The following is an 11,838-nucleotide window of genomic DNA, read 5'->3' as shown; positions in this document are numbered from 1 at the left end:
TTGATTTCCTTGAATTTTCAACAATGACAGCCATTGTCACCTCTAAGGTGATTGCTGGGATAATTGAATAGGTAAGTGTCTGATGTTCTTGGATTTGAGCCATCTGAGGGATTTTTATCGTTTTTACTTAATGAAGTAGATTTCATGCAGGCTTGTCTTTTCTGTATGGAGCCCCACAAAGAACATTGGAGAAAAAAAAATGCATTCGAGATCTCACAAAATGTTTGCGAGATCTCGCAAAACTTCAAACTGGTGGGTAACATACGTCTCCGAAAATGTCGGAGCACTTTTGCAAATATGTGATGTCTTGATAAACCGAGCAGATATTTGAAGTTCACACAGCTACATTTTCGGCTGAAAATATCTTGAAAGTTTATTTTGTGACCCAGAAAGAATAATATTAAAACTAAGTAGATGCTGCCATGTTGGAAACTGGAATTGGCTGGGCCACGCTATGAATTCCGGGAAAGGTTGGGCCATGAAGGATACACCTGACACATCCTTCAAATTGAAATGAAATGAAGGACGCATTTGTCAGCCGCGTTTGGAGCAGCCTTAGAATTGGGAGAACCTTCATCGCCTGGCTGTGATGTAATCGGTCTACAAATGCAGCCTCTGAAGGATGCAGTCTAGGTTTTGGGACAAAGCTAAAGTTACATTACAAGATTTTATGATAGCATAATGTGCATAATAGCATTAAAAAGAAAGTAGCAAAATTAATCCAATATAAAAATATGTAATCTTTGCTGTGGGTGCTCTAAGGAAATCACAGGAATAACATTGCAATAGAAAGAAAGAACTAACAGCATCTATGGGTCTGAGTGGTTCCTGTATAAATCCAAAAATGCATGCAGGAACTGAGGGGATCAAATGACTGGAAAACTCACAAAGAAAAACTAGTTTAGGCATGAAAATGAGACAGTGTTATCATGGAGGTTGTAGTGATCAGGCGGAGAACTGCTGTGCCAGCTGCCATCTTAATGAGAGTGATCCCACACAGCTAGGTGAGCACCTCACTTGCAGTAGCTCCACCCCTAGCACACCTGCCCACAGAGAAAAAAATAAAAATAAAAATAAAAACAAAATACAAGGACAAAGCCAGCTCCAGTTTGCTTTGTGGGTCTATAAGATGGATTTGTTTTAAACCACTGTGTTGCATTACCTTTAATGTCTATGGCATGGTCTAATCTCTGTAATAGAATACTATGGCTAACAGTACTGAATGCTGCACTGAGGCCCATTAATAGAGATAGGCCGATCATATCTGAAGCAAGACTGAAGCAATAATTATTGGTAAGACTTCTTTGAACAGTCTTATAGGAATGGAATCGAATAGACATGTCGATGGTTTGAAATGATTACCGAATTTAACTCAGAAAGATCAATCGCACAATTTAATTTAAGGACAAAACCACAAACTCTAAATTGACAGTGTAAAATTCTAGTGAAACATATATATTTTAAATGTTAAATTCCTGGAAAACATGGACCAGTATTCTTGAAGAAGTTTCTACTTATGCAAAGTGGTTGCTGTCTGCTTTTGCCTTTTTCACCAGGTATTATAGTTGACCTCACAAATAAGGTTACATTAGATAGGGCATCACAGTTTCTCCACCTCATCCTACTTTTTCCATAAAACAAAAACCCCTAGTGGACACCATACATTTTTTTTCTTGTGCATGGTTGAAAGTTACATACTCACATGAAGATCATGCAAATGAAACAGAAATAGTGGAATAAAAAAAAAAGAAAGACAAATTGGATGCTCTAAAATTCGTATTTGTCAAAAATTCGATGCAAATATTCTATGATGCAAAATTTTAATGCTTTTTCAATTTTCAACAAACATTATGTTTAATCACACCAATTCATTGCAATGAAAAATGTATTTTAATAACATACAAATACTTTAACTTTATATTTATATGCACACCATAGATCTTTTATTAGTTTAAACCCATACAGAAACAGAAAATCAGTCAAATTTAATGAATCATATGTGACATGTGAAAACTTACAGGCATCCTTAAGTCAGCAGGATCTGATGACAAGATATGATTGAAATACACGCTTTAAGCTTTGATTCTATATGTTTAACAAAAGTAATGCATTAACTGTTCAGGAAATGCAGGCATTTTTATAAATAGTCTTCCATTTTCAGTGACTCCAAATTAAAAGGACAAACTAACACCTTTTTCAGTGTAAGGATTCTGCTTGATACTTAGATAACGATCTTTGGCAGATAACAACTGCTGCATTTCCTCTCTTGAGATACTCTACTAGGCCACCTTTAGTTGCTGCTTGTTTGTAGGTCTGTCTGGTTTCATGTCTGGCTTTAATAACTGAAAACCCTGCTCTATTGGTAAATGGGGCACCTGTGCACACTACTTTATACAACTTACCTAATTCAGCTATTCAAACGAGCACTTTTTTCTGTGCTTTTTCTATATACAGTGGTGTGAAAAGGTGTATGGCACCTTCCTGATTTCCTATTTTTTTGTATGTTTCTCACCAAACAAATTTAAATATGAGACAAAGATAACACAAATAAACACAAAATGTAGTTTCAAAATGAAGGTGTTTATTATTAAGGGGGAAAAAAATCCAAACTTACATGACCCTGTGTAAAAAAAAATGATTGCGCGCCCCCATTATAACATAAAAAAAAAACTGTGGGGCATCACATCTTTGGAAACCTGAGTTCAATTTCTCTAGCCACATCCAGGCCTGATTACTGCCATGCCTGTTCTCGGGCAAGATACTGTGGGCCAAGAAACTAGCCCCAAATTGCTGTCAGATGCATCCATTGGAGTATGAATGCATGTCGATGTTAGAAGGCACTTAGAGAAAAGTGCTTGTGCCAGTGGGTGTGAAAGAGTGAATTAGCCAAGCTGTGTAAAGCGCTTTGTCTGGTCAGAGTAGAAAAGAACCAGTACATTTACCATCCAAAAGAAAAAGTCTTTTGTCCATCTTCTTCCGATTATCTGGGGCCGGGTCGCGGGGGCAGTAGCCCAAGCAAACAAGCCTAGACCTCCCTCTCCCCAGCCACTTCCTCCAGCTTGTCTGGGGAAACAAGAAGGCATTCCCAGGCCACCCGAGAGATATAATCTCTCCAGGGTGTCCTGACCCAGAGTTGGGACTCCACCCTTTTCCGAGCCCAAATAAATCCAGTCCATTTCCCATTTACAGTATTTACACCTGCATTCAATTTAGAATCACCAGTTAACCTAGTATGACTGTGAACCGTGAACCCCTCTATGTCGCTACACTGTTGTTAAGTTAATGAGGATATTTAGGCAACACTGAACCCCATGCTGAGTTTTACAGAGTGAATGATTTGTAAATTATGTGTTCTATCCAGTTAACTTTTTTGTCTTTCAGGATTTAACATACTTGATGACTGACCCTAAGACCATTCCTCTCCTGTTGTTCTTTTAAGAGTGGGTAAGAGGCATTTAATTTCTGTGTTCACATACAAGTGAACAGAATGTGATAAATGTTTTAAGTTACTGCTTGATATAACATTTTAAGCAACCTGACTTATATGACACATAGTAAAACCTCCCCAAAAGAAATTCACACAGGTTTGTTTCCACTTCTATATATAGTTAGTGAGTACAAGTATGTTTCTGCATTTGCTTTTAAATTATTCTTCCATTTTCTTCTGGAGACTGTAATGGCACCTAATTACTGCAATACCACATTTTTGATCTGACTAAATTCAGTAAATGTTTGTGTCGAGTCTACAGTGGAAAACATCATAAAACCATGAGGGCTATGGCTTTCATTTTCCCCTCGGTACCCACCTGACACAAGTTTCCAACTCAAACATCTTTTGCTTTAGAAAGTAGCCATTTCCTCTTAGTAAGCCACAGATTGGTGGCAAGTTGTTAATCTTGTTGATGTGTGAGTTAAAACTGCAGTGGCAATTCAACCTGAAGTTTAGTAACTGTGTTCAAACCACAGTTACTAATGTTAGGTACTAGCTGGCTACTTGGTTGATAAAGCATCTCTACTGTTTCCAGAGTTACTAATTCCAGAATTAACATAATTTTGGAAAATAAGGAAGGATAATTTTGTCTCAGGTCTTTTACTATAAATGGTAACTGGACTGATCCTTATATAGTGCTCTTCTACTCTATTTAAATACTCAAAGCACTTTTTACAACATGTCATTTTCACACTTTCTATGTAACATTCATGCTCTGATGAACCACAGCCATCCACAAGATAGATAGTTGTAAATTCAACATTCAACTCATGTTTGGCAGCAAAACTACAAACAGGAATAAAATGCAATCATGGTCAGCTTCCACTTCTACTGTAAGGAGTCACATGAGAATCTCTCAAATCAAAAAGTTAGGGGAAACCACAGAGCTGTGATGTCATGGAAGGTCCCATAGTAGAGTACATATAGATGAGTGATGAGGAAGTGCACCAGAGTCAGTGTGTTTCTTCGTGACAGAGATGGAACTAAAACTTGTGCTTAGCGTCTTTGTGCTGTACATTGAGGGTGAGTGTTTGACTTTTTACACTCTTTGGCAGTGTTCGATCTGATAAGTGCTGAAATAGGATCGTAACCTACATGACTGGAAAAAGCAGATGAACACAGTGAGGATGACTATGCCTTGGAGTAAACAACTTCCTTCTGAGGCTGTTTGTGATCTTTTACATTTAGATGATTTATTATATAGAGAAAATTATGGTACAATTACAAGCTCTCATATTTCACACAGAAAGTGCTTCAATTTTCAGTAAAAGACTCTGTTTCATTAGTTATGCATTAGAGGAATTTGCATTTGGATTTCTGTTTGCTCATGTTCACATCAACTGAACCTAGAAAGTTGGGATGCTGCATAAATTGTAAATATAAACTGAATGCAGTAATTTGGAAATCTGCTAAACCCATATTGTATGCACAGTAGAACATAGAAAACATATCAATTGTTTATACTGAAACTTTGTACAATTTCATAAAAATAATAAGCTCATTTTGAATTTGATGGGAGCAACATTACTTAGGAACACTTCCTATCACTGTGTTTGTGTTTGCCATAAATGCAGGTTAAAGCTCTATCGTGCAATACATTAGTCTCTATGCGTAGCACATCTGGTAAGACACCATTAGTGCTATTAAAAGCATGTAAAACAGCTTGGCTTGATAGGAGGAGGTCTGGGTGAACTGGCCTACCAGGATCCTGACCTTTCACCTGTTGAGAACATGTAGCATATCGTGAAACAAAAAATACAACAAAGAAGTCCCAGGAGTAGCTATAATCCTGTCATAAAAGAACAGGATAACATTCCTCCCCCAAAGTCCAGTAACTGCTCCCTTAAGTCCTCCTATGTTTATGGACAGCTCTTAAGAGAGTTGTATTTTTTTTTTTATTAAAATGATAGATTTTCTCAGTTTTAATATGTTATTGTTTTTGTTCTGTTGTAAATAAGATGAGGGTTTGTGGCGTCAAATTGTTGCATTGTGTTTTATTCACATGTTACAGTACCCTGGCATTGTTGGAACTGGGGTTGTATGTTGAACCAGTTCACAACTTCTCAACTCTGTTAAATGACTGACATAAAATGAAAGTTCTTTAGGACAGTTTCTTCTATGACATAGAGTATATATGTAGACTGACCCTTTAATAGTTGTCAGTAATGGAATGATACAGATGAAAACCTTATAATGAGACAAAATAGACAAAGGAGACTGGCTTTAGCTTTGCATAAGAGCAAACAACGTAACATACACAGTATACAATGTATATATTTTAGTTAGCATTAAGAACTTACTGAGAAATTACATTTTCTGTATTGATCAGGCAATACAAATAAAATTAAAAAAGAAACAGAGACAACCAAAGCCTTGAGGGACATAAAAATGACTGTACTGATGAAAAGTCATCAATACAAATATTGGTGGTTGTCAGTTGATGTAATGGCATGACTAGCACACAAACTGCAAAAATAGCTTTATGACCTCTGCAGTGGTGTCAGTGTGCCCCCAACAAATGTGTTTTCCGTGTGTTATTTGAAACCCACAGAAAAGAAAAAGCCCCCAAAGGCCCCATGAACAACCTACAGCAAATATATATTTTTTCCTCACACCCGCCCTACTTTCTCTTTCACCTTGAAAGCACTGACCACATTACTTCCTGTTAGAACAGAAATGCATCAGATGTATAACAGGGGGGCTGCTTATTTTGTAGCTGCAATGAACAGCATTTTTTTCCTGTCACACCTCCTCCACACACCTACTGTATATATACACAGTGACAGGCCAGTGGCAGAGGTGGTGGCAGATGAGTCAGACTGTGAAAAGTTTAACTGAACTGTTTAAAACTTAACTTGGACATCTGTATGTGTGCCACTGACTTTTTAATTTCAGCAGATGGTTGCTCACTTGTTTTTACCATGTTAGGAAATGTGTTATGCACATTTCGTTCTCAAAGAAACTTTAACAAAGTCAAACTTCCTTTTATTTTATTGCAGTTTCACTTGCAGTATTGCAGCATGTGACGGTCATGGAAGGTGAGAACCTCAGCTTAAGCTGTCCTGTTACCAATGCTGACAAGACCAATGTGGACTGGAAAAACCCTGAAGGATTTGTTATGTTCTTCAATCACAATCAAGGTGAAAATGGCATATTCAGTCACAGTAATGAATGTAAAAACAAAAACTTAAAAAGTGGCAAATGTTTGGGCCAAAATTCAAACAACCTTTGGTGAAAGGCAAACATTAAATAACTTTAAATAAATTGTTTCCAGCCTTAAAGGACAAACGCTACAGAATCGACACACTGTCTGAGTCAAAATTCTCCATCAGTGTTTCCAGCGTCAAATTTAACGATGGAGGCAATTACACATGTTCTCATTATGGAGACCAAATAACAGAGAAGATAGTGGAGGTGACAGTGTTGGGTAAATATTATCTTACGTCTTTCTTTTTACTTTCTTTTCACATCTTTACTAGCGATGGGATCAGACTTTGACAGTTATACTAATTACCAAAACAATTACCACTGTGTTGATCTTGTTTCATAAAACTTTGTCTTTTGTGATTCTTTTGAAGGTTATCCCAAAATGTCAAAAACAAAGCATGAAGGAAAGACTGTCATAAAATGCACTGCTGTGGGGAACCACTTTGCTCCTCAGATTTCTTGGAAAATCGACGATGGGTCAGAATTTCTTGGTAAGTTGGAAGAAAGTGAGAATGATAGTTTGAGGTGTTAGTTAGAAAAATTGCCCTTCAATCAGGATTTTTCCCAGTGGATTTTCCAAAAAGCTGAATTGAGGTGACTACACAAGGGGATGCCATTTTGATATCATTCCCTTGCTGATTACTCATATTTATGTATCATAAAATGTTTTATGATACATAATTGGCAAACAAATGTTTGCTAATTTCTATACATAGATAAAAATAAAAAAAGTTACATGTATATTGTGAACTCAATTCAATTCAATTAAGAGCAGTTAACTAGGAATAAGCACAAAAAGTGAATTTATTTGATACTAGGAAAGGTTGATTCTTTTTGATAATAAATGCAATGTATTCTTCCTAAAACTTAACTACTGTGCTTAAAACCACAGCAGTTAAGAGTGGATGGATGGGTTAGGGTTAGGTTAACATGGGTGTTAACACTTACGTTGCGGAATTTAGACATTTGTAGGTGTATTAAAATTAGTGACAGCAACCAGTGAGTGGGCTCATGTGATGATGATAGCATGACCCACACTTTCTGGAATCTTTGCTACTATGATGAGACTGAACAACGTTCAAATGTTTTTAAAAAAAAAGACTTTAAACAAGGGGGATTTTGAATTTTATTTTGAATTCCACAGAAGAGTAGTTTCCGTTACAAAGGGTTGATTTGATCAAGTGTTGCATTTGTGATGGTGTAAGTTGATGCAATCGATGCTAATGACATCTATCCCATTTTACAGCTCGTAACCAATTCCAACAGGAAGCTAAAAAATACATCTCCACTGGGATGATTGAAATTCTCTCAGTAGAGAAAAGAGTTACTGTGAAGTGTCTTGTTCGTCACCCTGCATTGAAATCAAAACATCTGATGAACTTTGTAAAAATTAGACGAGGCTGTGAGTATATTTCATTCATTTAGTTTTTCAACACCACCACATTATAGCAACAGTTTTAAACATTAAAAGAGTAAAATCATCCATTTTATTATCCATGACTTGTGTACAGTGAATAACTTCTACATAAAATGTTCAATTTGAGGAACAGTGACTGTGTAGTTGTGTCGTCACAGAACAGGGAAAGCACTGGGGTTTTTAACTCATGAACTGCGCCACAAAACAGTCCATAGAACCAGACTGTGAAACTGTCTGACCAAAAATAAAAACAAAAAAAATGGCAAATCCACGTAATTTCCCCATTCTGTGTTGTTAAAAAAATCTAGTTTCCTCTATTCTAATAAAAATGAAGTGTGATTTGCAGATAGTTTTCATGACATCATGAATTTTAACTTTCTCTGAACTGAGTGTTGTTTCTACTCAGTAGTAACACAAGTCCAATTTCTGTCACAGCAAAAGGATCCCACCACACATCCACAGTCAGTCCACATACTGTTAAAGAATCAACAAAAGTGCCAGGGACAACAACCATGTGGATCAGACATAATAGAACAGCAGTGTACTCCACCACAAGAAATGAGAACAAGCCCTTATCAGAGAGCTCAACGGTTCCCTCCAGTCTGCAGGCTTCCACCAGTGACCCAGAGATGTCTATCACTAGATCTCCTCAGATCCCTGTTACAGGCCCTACAGACCCACATCTCAGCACTAGTGGTGAGTGGAAACTGTCTGCATTTTTATTTGTTTTTTATGCCCCGTGGATTTCAAGAAACATAAGGTTTCATATTAGATAACACACCTTAGGATGAGCTTAGGGACACAAAAGAAAGTAGTGGAGAAATGGAAGTTTTAAAAAGAAATACATTTTATTTAGTTCACAATGAATAAAACCCCATTTTACATTTTAAGTTATGCCATACATCATATTTTAAATGAAACTTAAATCCCTCGATCTGCTAAAAAGGAAAGTGAACTTTAGTGGAGAAATTAGCCTACAATACATCTCTTTGTTACTGCTTAGTATTGTGTGTTTAGCATATTACACTAACTGTGAGCCTATGGGGTGGAAACAAGAGTGATCACATACAGTGTCTAAAAGGTCTCTTAACCACTACTGTGGTTGATATAACACCAGATGTGTTTCCTGCAATGGAGAGCTTGAGCTATATGAAACTCTGTCATGTTAGATGTATTCACTGATTGGGAGGCTGCAGCTCTGTGGGCAAACAAAAACTGTTCCGAGAGCATATCTGCTCTGATCGTCAGATATGCTCCAAAAAAAGCAGTTTACGTCTTCTGTCTTCAGTGTTTCAAACCTTGAACACTACTGACATGTAATTGGTTAGAAATGCACTATATATGTGTGAATTTACTCACACAGTAAATTCAGTGTAATATTAAAATTTAAGCAGAATGTGTGCAAAACAGTTATTTGTCTTCCATTTTCGCATGTTACCTGAGCTTTATATATTCAGAAAATTACTGTAAAAAAAAAACAAACACTAAAAATTAATTTAAAAAAAAGTCCTATCGTGTTCAAACAGGGTAAGCAATGACACCATTGAGGCAGTAGGCCCAACAGGTTCTTCAAATATGTGTGTTTGATGCCACCTATTGGTTACTCTGGAAAACTACAAAAAAATGGTTCCATTTGAAAAACATAATAGACCTGGACTGTAGTAGCTTCATAGAGTCTGTGTTAATTATTGTACCTCTTTTCTTTACTACACCTTTAAAGGCTGGACATATTCCCCTGAAACCACAGAGAACATCACCATTGATAACATGGACAGTAACACAACAGGTACATTTACACTCAGCTTGAATAGTTAAAATAACAGTTCCTCTTCTCTGAGAATCACAGAGAACACCATGTGTTTTAAAATCCTTAAGGTTCGGGGTTTTCTCTATTTCCAGGGAATTTTGACTTAAACATGCATAGAAAAGACCAAGAAAATTCATCATTGCTGGTCTTGCTAGTGACATGCCTGATCTGTGGCCTTCTAGTGGTCGTCATTTTTTTTGCTATCAAGCTGAGGAGAGCACACATTGCCTGGAAAAGAGGTAAGCAGGTCACGTTTTCTGTTTGATGTCAGACTAAAGTTGCTGTTATTTACAATTTTACTTGACTATAGTCTGGCTAAAAATCATACATTCTTGCAGCAAGTGTGTTGTACTTTCAGGAATTGTGATCTAAATGTATTTTTATTTATCTTACAAAAGATTTGACAGTTTTTATTGTTACAGAAAATGAAGACTCTAATCCATCAGAGGAGAGCAGTAAATCTAAATCAAGCCATGAAGAAAAGACCTCACAAGCACAACGGAGAAGAGGTACAAAACCTTTTAATTAGATGGTTGTTTGCATCTATGACTGTATTATACCTTCTGTTTAAATGTGAATATTATAAAATGTAGCATTTGCTAAAACATGACTAGGGTCATGTTGGCAGCTTAGAGAAACAGCACACTTGTCAACCAGAGGATAAAGTTCACTTACTTAGGGAACTCAAACTCAAAAATCCAATTAACCTTTACATATTTTGAATCCCAGTTAATGGTCAGGGAGTGCTTTCATTGACACATTTTGCCCAGTACACTGTAAAAACTGCCTTATCCTATCTTAAAAGAGAAAATGGGATATTTATTGGTATTCTTTATTGTTACAGGCCTCTTCAATACAGCCTTCACACAGTATGTTGTTGAAGAACCAGCAAAGACGATGACTTCAGTGCAAAACACAGCTGTGATCACAGCAACAACTTCTCAACATCAAACTACAGCACAAACTTTAGCCAAATGTGATGCGAAGGAGACATCGCTATAACTGTCTTGAAAACACAGTTTTCATGATATCAGCAATTTTCCATTTTTTTCTGCACTTGCATGGCAGAATACAGGGCAATCATTCACTTATTATTGTTAGGAATATGTGCTTACTTATGGTAGGTAGAACCTACCTTTGATCTTCAGCAGCATCAGTTCTTGGTGCCATGAATGCCACAAGATGTTGAAAAAAACGACTTAAAGTATCTACATTATGTTGACATTATTCATCACATCATTTGTCTACTGTACTTTTATCCTTGTTTTCATTCTGTTACATTGCTACAGCTACCGAAGTCCACTGAACTCACTGTTATGTTCATGAGGGTTAGATTTCCTGTGTGTAATGGTCAGTAGAAGATCTCATAAACATATGTGAACATTATATGTAACGCACCTGACCTGTATTTACAATAGTAGATAGCACTGCTGCTATATGACTGGCGGATGACCAGCATCAGCAAGAATAAGCATGTCTGCAGGTGTTCCTAATGAACTGTTTGAATGTCTACACAGGATCAAATGTGGCAACATAATATCTGTAATATATACTGTGTGAATATAGCATATATGTTGCCTTGTATGTATATATTTTGTATGTTTGGGTTGAACATGTAGCAATAAATTATATTTTGCTATAATATATTGTTTTTGAGCATAGATAACAGGCTATGGGAAACATTCATATCATATACATATTATCAGCACTCTGTGGCTTTGTCTCTGAAAACGTGTCGAGCATTAATACGGTAATATAACACTAAGGTCTATATGCATATTTTAAAAAATAGCTCCATAATATATCAATTATGTATGAACTTAAAGAGCGTTATGTAGCTTACAAAAAACAGAAGCCAAATCAAGCACCGAACATGACTGACATACTTAACGGTAAAATCTAAAAAAAAAAGAAGAG

General features: G+C 36.5%; 1 protein-coding gene across 2 annotated transcripts; it reads left to right on the top strand.

The window, feature by feature from the left end:
- Window positions 1–4,455: 4,455 nt before the first annotated feature.
- Window positions 4,456–11,534, top strand: crtam (cytotoxic and regulatory T cell molecule). Of its 2 annotated transcripts, none has more exons than XM_026182286.1 (10): window positions 4,456–4,513; window positions 6,490–6,630; window positions 6,765–6,917; window positions 7,069–7,188; window positions 7,944–8,099; window positions 8,550–8,810; window positions 9,835–9,900; window positions 10,014–10,160; window positions 10,344–10,430; window positions 10,766–11,534. In XM_026182286.1, exons 1-10 carry the CDS (start codon window positions 4,468–4,470, stop codon window positions 10,921–10,923), a joined length of 1,335 nt encoding a protein of 444 aa, XP_026038071.1. In that variant the 5' UTR covers window positions 4,456–4,467; the 3' UTR covers window positions 10,924–11,534. The 2 variants fall into 2 exon arrangements, with proteins under 2 accessions (XP_026038071.1, XP_026038070.1); XM_026182285.1 differs by having other exon boundaries at window positions 9,990–10,160.
- Window positions 11,535–11,838: the final 304 nt, after the last annotated feature.

This window comes from Astatotilapia calliptera, chromosome 10 (assembly GCF_900246225.1).
Source record: "Astatotilapia calliptera chromosome 10, fAstCal1.2, whole genome shotgun sequence".
Taxonomy (NCBI): Eukaryota; Metazoa; Chordata; class Actinopteri; order Cichliformes; family Cichlidae; genus Astatotilapia; species Astatotilapia calliptera.
Note: the sequence above shows the minus strand (reverse complement) of the source record. Positions and strands in the feature narration are given on the sequence as shown.